The sequence below is a fragment of the Ranitomeya variabilis genome, chromosome 6, assembly GCF_051348905.1.
Source record: "Ranitomeya variabilis isolate aRanVar5 chromosome 6, aRanVar5.hap1, whole genome shotgun sequence".
NCBI classification, from domain to species: Eukaryota; Metazoa; Chordata; class Amphibia; order Anura; family Dendrobatidae; genus Ranitomeya; species Ranitomeya variabilis.
In genome coordinates this window covers 203,952,525-203,969,970 of record NC_135237.1, presented here as the reverse complement: position 1 = coordinate 203,969,970, position 17,446 = coordinate 203,952,525, and the positions used below count along the sequence as shown (strand labels likewise).

The following is a 17,446-nucleotide window of genomic DNA, read 5'->3' as shown; positions in this document are numbered from 1 at the left end:
TGTTTTACAGTACCATATAACGGTTGTTAGTTGGGTTACATTTTCCCAAAAATGAGGAAGTCTGGTGGAAGAGGCCATGGGCGGTCGTTGCCAGCTGGTAATGATGGTGGTGGTGGAGCACCTGGTGGTAGTGGGAAAAGCAAAATAGCACCTAAGGCTCGAGTTGTTGAGCCAGCGTCATCTTCTGGCTACACAAGGCCTCTAAGGCTCCCTTATCTGGGAGTTGGAAAACCGCTTTTAAAGCTGGAGCAGCAGGAAAAAGTTTTGGCTTTCCTTGCTGACTCAGCCTCTAGCTCTTTCGCCTCCTCTTCCGAAAGTTCCAAATTTAAAAGCAGCGAGTCGTCAGTGGATGTTCTCGGTCAGGAACAAGTCGCTTCCTTGTGTCCTTCACCCAAAGCAAAAGTGAAGGATGCGGCAGGCGACACTACAGTTTACTCCATGGAGCTCTTTACACATACCGTGCCAGGGTTAGAAAGGGAAATAGTTAACAGCCCATTACAAGATGAATCGGACATGGAGTGCACAGATGCACAGCCACAGCTTGATTATTATGCTGTTCCATTGAATCAGATCACTACATTGCCATCGCAGTGTACTGAGCCAGAATGTGACCCTGATGAGACTATGGTGCCCCGTCCCGAACGCTATAGCACCTTACACGGTGACACAGAGGAAGGTGCACATGACATTGAAGAGGAGGTGATAGATGACCCAGTTGTTGACCCAGATTGGCAGCCATTGGGGGAACAGGGTGCCGCTGGCAGTAGCTCTGAAGTAGAGGAGGATGATCCGCAGCAGGCATCTACATCGCAACAACTTTCATCTGGCAGGCCCGTATCTGGCCAAAAACACTTTTAGGACAGCGTGGCCATCCAGTTAAGGTAGCACAGCGTGCAATGCCTGAAAAGGTATTCGATAGTAGGAAGAGTGCAGTGTGGGAGTTTTTTAACTTTGCACTGATCATTCGGATCTTGGTTATCTGTAAGAAATGCTCAAAGACCTTTAGCAGAGCGAAGAAAGTCCAAAATTTAAATACAACGTGCATGCGTAGACATTTAACCAGCATGCACTTGCAAGCCTGGACTAACTACCAAACGTCCCGTACCGTTGGTGCACCCGCTCAGAATGAAGGTAGTCAGCAACGCTACATTGCTTCCCTCACTGTAAGCCCACCATTTAGGACACCACCAGCAGCAAATGTGGAGGTATCGTCGCAAGGCCAAAGCAGTCAGGGAATCACAAGGTTATTGGTAGGAAACAATGTATGCAGGCCAACATCGAGAATACCATCACCAACCCTCTCTCAATCCGCCATGTCCACCACCGCCACCACCACTAATTCCACCATATGCAGCTCTTCAGTCCAGCTCACCCTACAAGAGACTCTCATTAGGAAAAGGAAGTACTCATCCTCTCATCCGTGTACACAGGGTTTGAACGCCCACATTGCTAGACTAATCTCGTTAGAGATGATGCCCTACCGGTTGGTTGAAAGCGAAGCTTTCAAAGCCCTGATGGCATACGCAGTACCATGCTATGACCTACCCAGTCGGCATTTCTTAGTGAGAAAAGCCATCCCAGCCCTCCACCAGCATGTCAAAGACCGCATTGTCCATGCACTCAGGCAATCAGTCAGTAGAAAGGTGCACCTCACAACAGATGCATGGACCAGTAGGCATGGCCAGGGACGTTAAATGTCCATCACGGCGCACTGGTTAATGTGGTGGATGCAGGGTCCACAGGGGACAGCCATAGTGGGACAGTTCTGCCTAGCCCACGGTCTAGGAAACAGTTGGCGGTAGGCGTTCGACACCCCTCCTCCTCCTCCTCCTCCAGAAGCGAAAGCTCGTCCACAGAGCGCAGTCGCCCTACCACTCCATCTACAGCTGCCAGTGTTGCACACGAGGTGTCACATTATGGAACAGCTAGTGGTAAGTGTCAGCAGGCTGTGTTACAAATGAAGTGTTTGGGTGACAACGGACACACCGTGGAAGTACTGGCAGAGTACTTGCAGCAAGAAACTCAGTCATGGCTAGGCAGTGTACATCTTGAGGCAGGCAAGGTAGTCGGTGATAACGGAAGGAATTTCATGGCTGCCATAGCCCTTTCAGAACTGAAACACATACCTTGCCTGGCTCACGCCTTGAACCTGGTGGTGCAGTGCTTCCTGAAAAGTTATCTGGGGTTACCAGCCCTGCTCCTGAAGGTGCGAAGACTTTGCTCGCACATACGCCGGTTGCCCGTACACTCCAGCTGTATGCAGAACCATTAGTGATTGCTGAAGCTTCCCCAGCACCGCCTAATAATCAAACTTGCAACAAGGTGGAACTCCACACTGCACATGCTTCAGAGGCGGCTGTGCGAATAGAGGCGTGCTGTAATGTATTTGTGGGATGATACACATACACGGGCAGGCAGTTGGATGGCAGACATGGAGTTGTCAGGTGTGCAGTGGTCGCAGCTACAAGACCTCTGTCAAGTCTTTCAGTGTTTTGAGGAATGCACAGGGCTGGTAAGTGCAGACGATGCCATCATAAGCATGAGCATCCCACTAATGCATCTGCTGATGCATAGTTTGACGCACATTAAGGCGCAGGCGTCTGCAGCCCAGGATGAGGGAACCCTTGATGACAGTCAGCCATTGTCTGCTCTGGGAACTCTCCTGGATGAGGTGGCGGACGAAGATGAGGAGGAGGATGGGGATGAATATTTATGGGAGGAGGATGCTTCTCAGGGGGCAATAGAAACTGGTGGCGTAGCAAGGTCAGGTACAGGGTTTTAGCGGGAGACAAGTGATGTTTATTTGCAAGAAAGTGCTCCTCAACCCAGCACAAGCAGTGAATTGACACCTGGAACATTGGCCCACATGGCTGATTTTGCCTTGCGTATCCTAAAAGGGACCCCCGCATTATAAAAATGATGACCGATGACGATTACTGGTTGGCCTGCCTCCTGGATCCACGATATAAAGGGAAATTACAAAATATCACGCCACATGAGAACCTTGAGCAAATATTGACTACCAAATAAGCAACTCTTGTAGACCGTTTGGTTCAGGCATTCCCAGCACACAGCAGCGGTGATGGTTCTCACACGAGCTGTAGGGGGCAACATGGCAGAGGTGGTAGAGGTGCACAAATCAGAAGTGGCATTGGACAGAGGGGTTGTATGACCAGGTTTGGAGTGATTTCGCAATGACCACAGACACGACAGGTACTGTCGATTCAAAGTGACAGGAGACAGCATTTGTCCAGTATGGTTACAAACTATTTTTCCTCCCTTATTGATGTTCTCCCTCACATGTCATTCCCCTTTGATTACTGGGCATCTAAAATAGACACCAGGCCTGAATTGGCAGGATATGCATTACAGGAGCTCGCTTGCCCAGCTGCTAGTGTGCTATCAGAAAGAGTCTTCAGTGCTGCTGGTACAATACTGACCGAAAAAAGGACTCATCTGGCTACCCAAAATGTTGATGATCTAACCTTCATTAAAATGAACCAATCATGGATTTCAAATTATTTGGAAGGCCACCTATGCCAAGCATGGTATCCATCCACAGGATGTTTTGGTCTCCCCGAGGTCATTCATCTGTTCCTTCATAGCCTTTCACCAGGCACTGCTCCTAATAGCCAGTTTCCTACTCCACACTGATGAGGGGCAAAAACCCCGAAACAGCTGTTTGTGGATGGATACCATGCTTGGCATAGGTGGTCTTCCTTTATTGGATATTCTCCTTTATTGGATGCTGCCCTTCCCGTGGTTGTTCCTTCCCGGAGAAAGGCCTGGCTATTCATTGCTTGCGTTGAGAAACACGTGATGGTGTCTCCGCAGCTTACTTTACATGCATTTGCATATTTCCCATAAGGGATGGGGGCAGTGTTCTGGATCACTGCATTGAGAAACACGTGATGGTGTCTCCGCAGTGTTGGATGTTTTGGTCTCCCCGAGGTCATTCATCTGTTCCTTCATATACTTTTTTATTTTAGGCCTACTAAGTCTGTCTGCGCCACTCATTACAATCGTCCTCTGCTGAACAATGCTATGCCGCCTGTGTACCCCTGTAACCAATTTTAATCTGCATTGAGCCTACTTTTTTATTTTAGGCCTACTAAGTCTGTCTGCGCCACTCATTACAATCGTCTTCCGCTGAACAAACCTATGCCGCCAGTTTACTCCTGTTTCCATTTTTGAACTGCTTGGAGCCAACTTTTTTAATGTGGGCTTACAAACTGTGTCTGCGTCACTCATTTCAGCTGTCCTCCACTGCACAAAGCTATGCCGCCTGTTTACTCCTGTTACCAAATTTTGAACTGCGTTTAGTTTACTTACTTTTTGGGGCCTACTAACTGTCAGCCTCCCATTACAGTTGTCCTCCACTGCACAAAGCTATGCCGCCTGTTTACTCCTGTTTCGAATATTAAACTGCATTTGGCCTACTTGTTTGGTTGGGCCTACTAACGGTGTCTGCCGCTCCTTGCTTTTCTCCTCCACTGAACAAAGCTTTTTTTTGTAAAAAACAAAAATACAAAAATTATTGCTTGGAAATTCGGAGACATGTTGTCAGAAGTTTATAGAATAAATTAACAATTTAAATTTTACTCAAAAATATACCTATAAAAAGAAAAACTAGACAAACTGAACATTTTGCAGTGGTCTCTTAATTTTTGCCAGAGCTGTATTTATTAAGAAAATATTTGGGATTTAGTTTGCCATTGGCAAATTGTTTTTTTTTTTATGTAGATACCTTTACTAGCTTGATTTCTTATTTCCATTTCTAATTGAAATCTTTATACTTCTGAAATGCTATTTCTGTTCTCTCGGTATTCAAGTTTTTAATGCCCTTTGTTTTTATCTTTTACTTTGTATTGTCTTATGTATCCATAATGATTTCGTTTTATTCCTGGACATTTCATTACCAGAGGGTATATGTTTTCTACAGGATTCTAATAGTATATCTTTATACGTGCACTTTTTATGTTTGGTATTCCTAGTTACCATATATGGTCCCATTCTACACAATTAACTCTTCCCTTAATTTGTTGAATTCAGCTTTTCCTATGTTCCTGGTTTTTGCATTTCCCCTTTTAAAATGTTGTACTCAAAATTACAATGAAACTTACCATATTATGTTGTCTGCCTCCCAAATGTTCCCTGACCTGTAGATCTGAAATTGTATCTGGTCTGTTTGACATGACCAGATCTAGCAGATAGCCTCCCCTGGGTGGTTTATGTACCAACTGAGAGACGTAATTGTCCTGAACTGCAGATAAGAAATTGCAGATTTTAGCACAACCAGAAGATGTCCCATTGAATGTCTGGATAGTTAACATCAACCAAAATAAGGGCCCTATTATTTGCTGCCTTCTTAATTTGTATCAGCAAATACCTGTTCAGCTCCATTAGGAGCAAACTGCAATTATCATCTCTTTATTATTGCCATTTACACTGCGTGCAGAATTATTAGGCAAGTTGTATTTTAGAGGATTATTTTTATTATTGATCAACAACTATGTTCTCAATCAACCCAAAAGACTCCTAAATATCAAAGCTTAATATTTTTTGGAAGATGGAGTGGGGTTTATTCTTAGATTTGGCTATCTTAGGAGGATATCTGTTTGTGCAGGTAACTATTACTGTGCAGAATTATTAGGCAACTTAATAAAAACCAAATATATTCCCATCTCACTTGTTTATTTTCACCTGGTAAATTAATATAACTGCACAAAATGTAGAAATAAACATTTCTGACATGCAAAAACAAAACCCCCCAAAATTAATGACAATATAGCCACCTTTCTTTATGATGACACTCAACAGCATTCCATCCATAGATTGTCAGTTGCTTCATCTGTTTACGATCAACATTGTGTGCAGCAGCCACCACAGCCTCCCAGACACTGCTCCGAGAGGTGTACTGTTTTCCCTCTCTGTAGATCTCACATTTTATGAGGGACCACAGGTTCTCTATGGGGTTCAGATCAGGTGAACAAGAGGGCCATGTCATAATTTTTTCTTCTTTGAGACCTTTACTGGCCAGCCATGCTGTGGAGTAGTTGGAGGCATGTGATGGAGCATTGTCCTGCATGAAAATCATGTTTTTCTTGAACGATACCGACTTCTTCCTGTACCACTGCTTGAAGAAGTTGTCTTCCAGAAACTGGCAGTAGGTCTGGGATTTGAGCTTCACTCCATCCTCAACCCGAAAAGGTCCCACAAGTTCATCTTTGATGATACCAGCCCATATTAGTACCCCACCTCCACCTTGCTGGCATCTGAGTCGGAGTGGAGCTCTCTGCCCTTTACTGATCCAACGTCTGTCCCATCCATCTGGCCCATCAAGAGTCACTCTCATTTCAACAGCCCATAAAACCTTTTAAAAGTCAGTCTTAAGATATTTCTTGGCCCAGTCTTGATGTTTTATCTTATGCTTCTTGTTCAACGGTGGTCGTTTTTCAGCCTTCCTTAACTTTGCCATGTCACTTTTGCCATGAGTATCGCACACCTTGTGCTTTTTGTTACTCCGGTAATGTTGCAGCTGTTAAATATGGCAAAACTGGTGGCAAATGGTATTTTGGCAGCTTCACGCTTGATTTTCCTCAATTTATGGGCAGTTATTTTGCGCTTTTTTTGTCCAACACACTTCTTACGACCGTGCTGTCTGTTTGCCATGAAACGCTTGATTATTCGGTGATCACGCTTCAAAAGTTTGGCAACTTCAAGACTGCTGCATCCCTCCGCAAGACCTCTCACAATTTAGGACTTTTCAGAGCCAGTCAAATCTATCTTCTGACCCATTTTGCCAAAGGAAAGGAAGTTGCCTAATAATTAAGAACACCTTATATGGGGTTTTGATGTCATTAGACAACACCCCTCCTCATTAGAGATGCACATCACCTGATTTACTTAATTGGTAGTTGGCTCTCAAGTTTGAACTGTTTGGAGTAGGACAGCATGTATAAAAAGCATCATGTGATCAAAATACAACTTGTGTAATAATTCTGTACACAGTGTATACTTGCCCATACAGACTAAAGATTGTCACAGCTCCCCCCAATGTCCTCATTGAGCAAAGGTTTTAAGTTGGAATTTAATGAAAATACACACTCCTCCAAAATTTTACCTTTTTTTTTTCTTGTTATCCATGCCACCACTAGTATTTGATTTGCATGCATGTGGTCATATGCCAGGTAGACGTGCGTGGCCTTGCTTAGTGCAAGTGTATTGAGAGAGACTGGACATTTCTAGTCAGAAAGTGCCCACTCCTGGCACCAGCCCAGGAGAATTCTCAGTGCGTAGCGCATGCACTGTGAGGATTCACAAGTCTCCAGTCACTCTAAGGCTGGACAATCCCTTTTAAGAAGCATTTCCACAATACATAGGATAATAACAAGCCAAATAAGAAGCTCCATTTGTAGAATTGTTTCAGGGTGTTTGCCCCTCATCATTGCAAAGCAGGAGAACTGTATTTCCAAGTGAGAGGCCTTTGACAGGGGGCCTAAAGGCCCCGTCTCACATAGCGAGATCGCTGCTGAGTCACAAGTTTTGTGACGCAACAGCGACCTCAGTAGCGATCTCGCTATGTTTGACACGTACCAGCGACCAGGCCCCTGCTGTGAGATCGCTGGTCGTGTCGGAATGGCCTGGACCTTTTTTTGGTTGTTGAGGTCCCGCTGACATCGCTGAATCGGTGTGTGTGACACTGATTCAGCGATGTCTTCACTGGTAACCAGGGTAAACATCGGGTTACTAAGCGCAGGGCCGCGCTTAGTAACCCGATGTTTACCCTGGTTACCATCGTAAATGTAAAAAAAAAAAACAGTACATACTCACATTCCGGTGTCCGTCAGGTCCCTTGCCGTCTGCTTCCCGCACTGACTGACTGCCGGCCGTAAAGTGAAACCACAGCACAGCGGTGACGTCACCGCTCTGCTGTTAGGGCCGGCACTCAGTCAGAGCGGGAAGCGGACGCCGGGGGACGCGAAGGTGAGTATGTACTGTTTGTTATTTTACATTTTACACTGGTTACCAGGGTAAACATCGGGTTACTAAGCGCGGCCCTGCGCTTAGCAACCCGATGTTTACCCTGGTTACCCGGGGACCTCGGCATCGTTGGTCGCTGGAGAGCGGTCTGTGTGACAGCTCCTCAGCGACCACACAACGACAAAACAGCGACGCTGCAGCGATCGGCATCGTTGTCTGTATCGCTGCAGCGTCGCTGTGTGTGACGGGGCCTTAAGTCTCACTGATAAACATACTCTGCATAAATTCTTCAGTGCTTTTACTATACTATTACTATTTTAAATCCCACATGAGAACATACGTTAATATTTAGCATAAAAACTAGTGAAATGTACTTTTAAGTTATGAAAAATAAATTAAAAAGTACTAAGGGAAAAAGACTCGGTGTCGTGCACTTGTCAGACTTTTGATTTCATACCTAATGATGTTTTTCATACAGCGGAAGATGACTGCCAGCTGAGGAAAAGTGACCTGGTTAACTGGTATCTGAAAGAAATTGAAAGTGACATCGAAACTGAAACTGAATTAATCCTTCGAAAAAGTTTAATTGAAAAAGTAATTTACAGATTAATTCACTTCGTAAGTATTATTGTTTTATGTAACAAAGGAAAACATTCCAATTTATATTTGTTGGGTTTGTTAGGCTATATGCACATGGCATCTTTTAGACTCTGACACAGCTACGGAGTTTACCTAGGTGATGCCATGTCAGGAAAACTCCTTTTCCTAAAGTGGCTTTACCTGCCATTTTTCTGTCATTCTTGTGGCGGCTCTGCTGCCAGCGTCTTTTATTTAATACTGTCAAGAATAATGAGTATACCACTTTCCATTCCATGGTTTCTGAACCCTGAAGCAGTTAAGATTATGCACAATAAGGAATATGTACACGCCAATGTTTCTTTGACATTGCTGTGCATTTAGTTTATTTTATGGTTTGCTTTTGTAGCACTTTTTCAAGCGTATTTCAGGTGGAATGTGTACATTTTCTTACAATGGATGAAGAAAAAAATAATCTAGTGCTCAAGTGTGCACCTGAGGTATATGCAGGGCCGGTGTTAGGGGCAGCCAGACCAGGCAGCTGCCTAGGGTCCACGTTCATCCAGGGGCCTCCAGCTAGCCGCTATGGGGACTGTGAGTAAGAGGGGCCCAGTGCCACCCCTCGCATTGCGCATTCAACTTATCAACATCATAGATGCCGATACAGTTGAAAGCTGTGATGGAGAGGAAGCATCAGATGACACTCCCTCTCCCATCACTCCCCCTCTGCCTCTGACTTAGTGTGTGCCAGCAGTGGAGCGACACCAGAGCAGTGGGGAAATGAAGAAGAGGTAAGTATTGTGTGCATGCATTATAGTGTGTGTGGCTGCTGCACTATACTTTGTGTGTGGCTGCTGCATTATACTTTGTGTAGGGGGGCTGCATTATACTGTGTGTGGGGGCTGCACTATACTGTGTGTTTGTGAGGTCTGCATTATACTGTGTGTGGGAGAACCACAATATACTGTGTGTGTATGTGGGGACTGCACTATACTGTCTATGTGGGGAGGCTGCATTATACTGTGTTGGGGAACTGTACTATACTGTGTGTTTGTGGGTTCTGCACTATACAGTGTGTGGGGGCACCACATTATACTGTGTGTTGTGGGGCTGAATTATACCATGTGTGGGGGATGGCTGCATAATACTGTGTGTGGGGGCTGCTTTATACTCTGGGTGTCTGCATTATACTGTGTGTAGGGGGGCTGCACTATACTGTGTCTGTGTGTCTGTGTGTTTGTACGGGGGCTAAATTGTTATGTGTGGGGGCTGCATTACATTGTGTTTGTGCGTGGCTGTATTATACTCTGAGGAGGCTGCAGTATACTTTATCAAGGACCAAGGGGAGTGCATTCTATTATATGTACTATATGGGGCCTGCATTATACTGTATTGAGGACTATCTGTCCCCATCATTCTTCCTCAGCCGAAGTAAAGAGGCTAGGAAAAAAGCATCGAATGACTTCAATATTGTTGATCGCGCTCTTTAAGCGGCCTGAACTCAGCGCATGTAAATGCAACAGAAATGTTTGTGTGATGGAGCAATATGTGAGCATTTGGGACCTCCACTTTAAACTTTTACCCAGGATTATACTCACTCAGGGGCGGCCCGCTGCGGTGGGCGTCGTGGTCCGGGGCCTCCCATCTTCTTACGATGACTTCCTCTTCTTGTCTTCATGCTGCGGCTCTGGCGCAGGCGTACTTTGTCTGCCCTGTTGAGGGCAGAGCAAAGTACAAGTACTGCAGTGTGCAGGCGCCGGGCCTCTGTGACCTTTCCCGGCGCCTGCGCACTGCAGTACTTTGCTCTGCCCTCAACAGGGAAGACAAAGTAAGCCTGCACCAGAGATGCAGCGTGAAGACAAGAAGAAGACGTCATCGTAAGAAGATGGGAGGCCCCGGACCGCGACCGCCCATGAGTGAGTATAATATAACCTCTTTTTCTTATCGTTCAGGATACATCGGGGGCTTATCTACAGCATTACAGAATGCTGTAGATAAGCCCCTGATGCTGGTGGGCTTAGCTCATTGTCGATTTTCGGGGTGACAGGTTCCCTTTATGGCTTTATTAATATAGAAAGAGCACTTTCTCTAGCTCTCAACCTCTGTAACTGATTGAAGGCCTCTAGCTCAACCCATGTATCTGTCAGGAAGTGAGTGTGTATATGAAGTATGAATGTTTATATGCATATATAATGTATGTGTATAGTTGTGTGGGGGCTCTCATTCAGTTAAGGATAATATGGATGTTGAAGGTTATGGGCGACTGGGGGCCCTCTTCCTACATCATCCCTTGCTCACATTGACAGTTAATACAAAAGGAGTATAAGTACTCACACACTGTACACAATAAACACATATACCAAATAAGTACACATACAAAAAACTTTAATTTTACTGCTGAGTTGTGGAGTACTAGAAAAAGGCTTTACTCAATGTAGCTGCAGACCCTAGCCCACTATCTACCTTTACAGCAAGGAAGAGAGTAGTGTGTGAGGGGAAAGGAGGCATTAAGTGGCACATAGTTTAGATAAGGTAGTACTGTAGAACTCAATGTAATCATGCTTTAAATGATTCTCCAAACCTACAGATGCAAGGAGGAAGGGATACTAGAGGATCCTCTGGTTCTCTGTTCGGCCTTTCTGACACTGCCTGAAAATGTAAGACAACCAGTATCCTATCTGTAGTAAGCAATTTGGCTAAGTGAAGAAATCCATAGATAAAACTGAATTATTTATTGAAATATTACATTAACCCCTTCACGCTGAAGCCCATTTTCATTTTTGCGTTTGTTTTTTGCTCCCCTTCTTCCCAGAACCATAACTTTTTTCGTTTTTCCATCAATGCAGGACAAGTTGATATTTTGAAAGACATTGATTTTACCTTATCATGTACTCAAATATTGGAAAAAAATTCCAAGTGCAGTGAAATTGCAAAAAAAGTGCAATCCCACACTTGTTTTTTTTTTTTTCCACCATGTTCACTAAATGCTAAAACTGACCTGCTATTATGATTCTTCAGGTAAGACACAAAACATGTCTAGGTTCTTTTTTATCGAAGTGGTGAAAAAAATAATAATTCCAAGCTGTGTTAAAATAAAAATAGAAAAATTCACAACAGTTGACTTGTGCCGGGAAAGATGTAGGCTCACTGCTGGAGCCCACATCAAAGGGGGAGATGCGACATCTGTACTGTACAACGCATGTCGCAAAGGGGTTAACGTAAAATAATTTTAAAAGACTTAGATCAATAATACACAAAGCACCCAGTAGGGGCAACTCCAACACCTACCCAACCAATATAGTAAAGGACAAATCCATAAAGGTTCACAGAGCAGGTTCTAAGCAAGGTCAGTGTAATAAACTGCACAGTGGAGAGATTAGGAATGCAAATTAAGCATACTACAATGGCATCATAAGAGTAAACCATTAGCTGTGCATAAACTAAGACACTATAATATTATTTTCCAGGTCGTCCCTCCTGACATCACCACCAGGAGGTTGCCCTTCATATCCTTGATAGGGACAGGAACACAGAAGAGGTTAAATAGCCCCTCCCCACCTCCACCCCTCAGTGTATTTCCTGTCCCTATCAGGGACAGACGCAGGAGAGAGTTCTCCAGAAGAGAACGGATTTACCTGATGCCGGAGTCAGGTTTTGGTAGAACAGGCGCTCCCGAGGGCGGTCTTTTCCTCCTGGAGGGGGCTCTGGGCCGCAGGAGTCTCATGGAAGGACTCCTGTTGTGAATTCTGCTCTTGGGCTCCCTCCGGTGGTTATAAGTGGTAGCGCTGCTGTCTTTGGATCGCTGCATTCATCAGGTGTGTCCACTTATTGCAATTCTGACTGGGCTATTTAGTCTTGCTTGACCCTTTAGTCAGTGCCAGTTGTCCATTGTTCCTGGAGGATTCACATCCCTGCCTGGTCTCTCCTGCTTGCTGTTCATTTCAACAACGATAAGTTCTGGCTTTGTTTTTTGCAGTCCACATGCTGTGGGCCTAATTGTTCAGTTCTTTCCCATGTTTTGTCTTGTCCAGCTTGGTCTGTATAAGGATTTGTTCAGCCAAGCTGGTATCCCTGGAGAGGCAGATATACCCTCCATATCTTTAGTTAGATGTGGAGATTTTGTATTTTCTGTGGTGGATATTTTCTAGTGTTATAATACTGACCGCATAGTACTCAGTCCTATCCTTTCTATTTAGCTAGAGCGGCCTCCTTTGCTAAATCCTGATTTCAGTCTGCGTATGTTATTTCCCTCTCCTCTCACAGTCAATATTTGTGGGGGGGCTGTCTATCCTTTGGGGATTTTCTCTGAGGCAAGATAATTTTCCCTTTTCTATCTCTAGGGGTATTTAGTCCTCCGGCTGTGTTGAGATGTCTAGGGAGTGTTAGGTACATTCCACGGCTACTTCTAGTTGTGGTGTTAAGTTCAGGGTCTGCGGTCAGTACAGGTACCACCTTCTCCAGAGTACGTCTCATGCTTCTCCTAGGCCACCAGATCATAACAGTACAACTGGCCAACAATGAGTTAATCACATCTCAGAAGAAGGGAAGGAAAGTGCTGAGCCATTTTTTTTTCTGCAGTCTGTTGTGTCTTTTCTTCCCTCTTTACCTCTGGGTGGCTCAGGAGTTTGGCGCTGGCATGGATGTTCAGGAATTGGCTGCTCATGTGGATCAACTTGCTGCTAGAGTACAGGGTATTTCCGATTATATCGTTCAGACTCCGGTTTTGGAGCCTAAAATTCCTACTCCTGATTTGTTTTTTGAAGTCCGGTCCAAATTTTTGAGCTTTAAAAATAACTGTAAACTGTTTTTTGCTCTCAAATCCCGTTCCTTTGGTGATCCCATACAGCAGGTTAAAATTGTCATCTCTCTGCTGCGTGGTGATCCTCAGGATTGGGCATTTTCCCTGGAATCTGGGAATCCGGCCTTGCTTAATGTAGACACCTTTTTTCAGGCGCTAGGGTTATTGTATGATGAACCTAATTCAGTGGATCATGCTGAGAAGACCTTGTTGGCCCTGTGTCAGGGTCAAGAAGCGGCAGAATCGTATTGCCAGAAATTTAGAAAATGGTCTGTGCTGACTAAATGGAATGAGGATGCCTTGGCGGCAATTTTCAGAAAGGGACTTTCTGAATCCGTTAAAGATGTTATGGTGGGGTTCCCCACGCCTGCTGGTCTGAGTGATTCTATGTCTCTGGCCATTCAGATTGATCGGCGCTTGCGCGAGCGCAGAGTTGTGCACACTATGGCGTTGTCTTCCGAGCAGAGTCCTGAGCCTATGAAGTGTGATAGGATTGTGTCTAGAGCTGAACGACAAGGATTCGGACGTCAGAATAGGTTGTGCTTTTACTGCGGCGATTCTGCTCATGTTATTTCTGATTGCCCTAAGCGTACCAAGAGAATCGCTAGTTCCGTTACCGTCAGTACTGTACAACCTAAATTTCTGTTATCTGTGACCCTGATCTGCTCATTATCGTCATTTTCTGTCATGGCATTTGTGGATTCAGGCGCCGCTTTAAACTTAATGGACTTGGAATTTGCCAGACATTGTGGTTTTCCTTTGCAGCCTTTGCAGAGTCCTATTCCTTTGAGGGGCATTGATGCTACACCGTTGGCTAAAAATAAACCTCAGTTTTGGACACAGCTGACCATGCGCATGACGCCAGCCCATCAGGAAGATTGTCATTTTCTGGTGTTGCATAATTTGCATGATGCTATTGTGCTGGGGTTCCCATGGTTACAGGTGCATAATCCGGTATTAGATTGGAAATCTATGTCTGAGACTAGTTGGGGTTGTCAGGGGGTTCATGGTGACGTTCCTGTGATGTCAATTGCCTCCTCCCCCTCTTCTGAAATTCCTGAGTTTTTGTCAGATTTCCAGGATGTATTCGATGAGCCCAAATCCAGTTCCCTTCCACCGCATAGGGACTGTGATTGTGCTATTGACTTGATTCCAGGCTGTAAGTTCCCTAAGGGCCGACTTTTCAACCTGTCGGTGCCAGAACATGCCGCCATGCGGAGTTATGTTAAGGAGTCTTTGGAGAAGGGGCATATTCGGCCATCTTCTTCACCATTGGGAGCAGGGGGGGTTTTTGTTGCCAAGAAGGATGGCTCCTTGAGACCCTGTATTGATTATCGCCTCTTGAATAAGATCACGGTCAAATTCCAATACCCTTTGCCTTTGCTTTTGGATTTGTTTGCTAGGATTAAGGGGGCTAGTTGGTTTACTAAGATTGACCTTCGAGGGGCATATAATCTTGTTCGTATTAAGCAGGGTGACGAATGGAAAACTGCGTTTAATAAGCCAGAAGGCCATTTTGAATACCTTGTGATGCCATTCGGGCTCTCTAATGCTCCATCTGTGTTTCAGTCCTTCATGCATGATATGTTTCGGAATTATCTTGATAAATTCATGATTTTATATTTGGATGATATTTTGATTTTTTCAGATGATTGGGAGTCTCATGTGAAACAAGTCAGGATGGTATTTCAGATCCTTCGAGATAATGCTTTGTTTGTGAAGGGGTCTAAGTGCCTCTTTGGAGTACAGAAGGTTAATTTTTTGGGCTTCATTTTTTCTCCCTCATCTATAGAAATGGATCCGGTTAAGGTTCAGGCCATTCATGATTGGATCCAGCCCACATCCGTGAAGAGCCTTCAGAAATTTTTGGGCTTTGCTAATTTTTATCGCCGTTTCATTGCCAACTTCTCCAGTGTGGTTAAACCCCTGACCGATTTGACGAAGAAAGGCGCTGATGTGACGAATTGGTCCTCTGCGGCTGTTTCTGCCTTTCAGGAGCTTAAACGCCGATTTACTTCTGCCCCTGTGTTGCATCAGCTGGATGTTTCTCTTCCATTTCAGGTTGAGGTTGACGCTTCTGAGATTGGGGCAGGGGCCGTTTTGTCTCAGAGGAATTCTGATGGTTCCTTGATGAAACCGTGTGCCTTCTTTTCTCGAAAGTTTTCGCCTGCGGAACGCAATTATGATGTCGGCAATCGTGAGTTGTTGGCTATGAAGTGGGCATTTGAGGAGTGGCGACATTGGCTTGAGGGGGCCAAGCACCGTATTGTGGTCTTGACCGATCATAAGAATTTGATTTACCTCGAGTCTGCCAAACGGCTGAATCCTAGACAGGCCCAATGGTCCCTGTTTTTCTCCCTTTTTGATTTTGTGGTCTCGTATCTTCCGGGTTCTAAGAATTTTAAGGCTGATGCCCTCTCTAGGAGTTTTTTGCCTGATTCTCCTGGGGTCCTTGAGCCGGTCGGCATTCTGAAGGAAGGGGTGATTCTTTCTGCCATCTCCCCTGATTTACGACGGGTTCTTCAGGAATTTCAGGCTGATAAACCTGACCGCTGTCCAGTGGGGAAACTGTTTGTTCCTGACAGATGGACTAGCAAAGTGATTTCTGAGGTTCATTGTTCTGTGTTGGCTGGCCTTCCTGGGATTTTTGGTACCAGACATTTGGTTGGTAGGTCCTTTTGGTGGCCTTCTTTGTCACGGGATGTGCGTTCTTTTGTGCAGTCCTGTGGGACTTGTGCGCGGGCCAAGCCTTGCTGTTCCCGCGCTAGTGGGTTGCTTTTGCCTTTGCCGGTCCCTGAGAGGCCTTGGACGCATATTTCTATGGATTTTATTTCTGATCTTCCGGTTTCCCAGAGGATGTCGGTTATCTGGGTGGTTTGTGACCGGTTTTCTAAGATGGTTCATTTGGTACCTTTGCCTAAGTTGCCTTCCTCTTCTGATTTGGTTCCATTGTTTTTTCAGCATGTGGTTCGTTTGCATGGCATTCCGGAGAATATTGTGTCCGATAGAGGTTCCCAGTTTGTTTCTAGGTTTTGGCGGGCCTTTTGTGCTAGGCTGGGCATTGATTTGTCTTTTTCTTCCCCATTTCATCCTCAGACAAATGGCCAAACCGAGCGAACTAATCAGAATTTGGAAACTTATTTGAGATGCTTTGTGTCTGCTGATCAGGATGATTGGGTAGCTTTCTTGCCATTGGCCGAGTTTGCCCTTAATAATCGGGCTAGTTCTGCTACCTTGGTTTCACCCTTCTTTTGTAATTCTGGGTTTCATCCTCGTTTTTCTTCAGGGCAGGTTGAGCCTTCTGATTGTCCTGGGGTGGACTCTGTGGTTGACAGGTTGCAGCAAATTTGGGCTCATGTTGTGGACAATTTGGTGTTGTCTCAGGAGGAGGCTCAGCGTTTTGCTAACCGTCGTCGGTGTGTTGGTTCCCGGCTTCGGGTTGGGGATTTGGTCTGGTTGTCTTCCCGTCATGTTCCTATGAAGGTTTCTTCCCCTAAGTTCAAGCCTCGGTTTATTTGTCCTTTATAGGATTTCTGAGATTATCAATTCAGTGTCTTCTCGTTTGGCCCTTCCAGCCTCTTTTTCCATCCATAATGTTTTTCATAGATCTTTGTTGCGGAAATATGTGGTGCCCGTTGTTCCCTCTGTTGATCCTCCTGCCCCGGTGTTGATTGATGGGGAGTTGGAGTATGTGGTTGAGAAGATTTTGGATTCTCGTTTTTTGAGGCGGAAGCTTCAGTATCTTGTCAAATGGAAGGGTTATGGCCAGGAGGATAATTCTTGGGTTGTTGCCTCCGATGTTCATGCTGACGATTTGGTTCGTGCCTTTCATTTGGCTCGTCCTGATAGGCCTGGGGGCTCTGGTGAGGGTTCGGTGACCCCTCCTCAAGGGGGGTACTGTTGTGAATTCTGCTCTTGGGCTCCCTCCGGTGGTTATAAGTGGTAGCGCTGCTGTCTTTGGATCGCTGCATTCATCAGGTGTGTCCACTTATTGCAATTCTGACTGGGCTATTTAGTCTTGCTTGACCCTTTAGTCAGTGCCAGTTGTCCATTGTTCCTGGAGGATTCACATCCCTGCCTGGTCTCTCC

General features: G+C 45.2%; 1 protein-coding gene across 6 annotated transcripts in view; it reads left to right on the top strand.

Moving 5' to 3' along the window:
* LOC143782201 (maternal DNA replication licensing factor mcm6) overlaps positions 1-17,446 on the top strand; it is a 544,832-nt gene that overhangs the window by 438,080 nt on the left and 89,306 nt on the right. For all 6 annotated transcript variants that reach the window (XM_077269402.1, XM_077269399.1, XM_077269397.1 and 3 more), the window contains one exon: positions 8,462-8,601. In XM_077269402.1, coding sequence (XP_077125517.1) covers positions 8,462-8,601 — 140 coding nt within the window. The remainder of the gene's footprint in view (positions 1-8,461; positions 8,602-17,446) is intronic.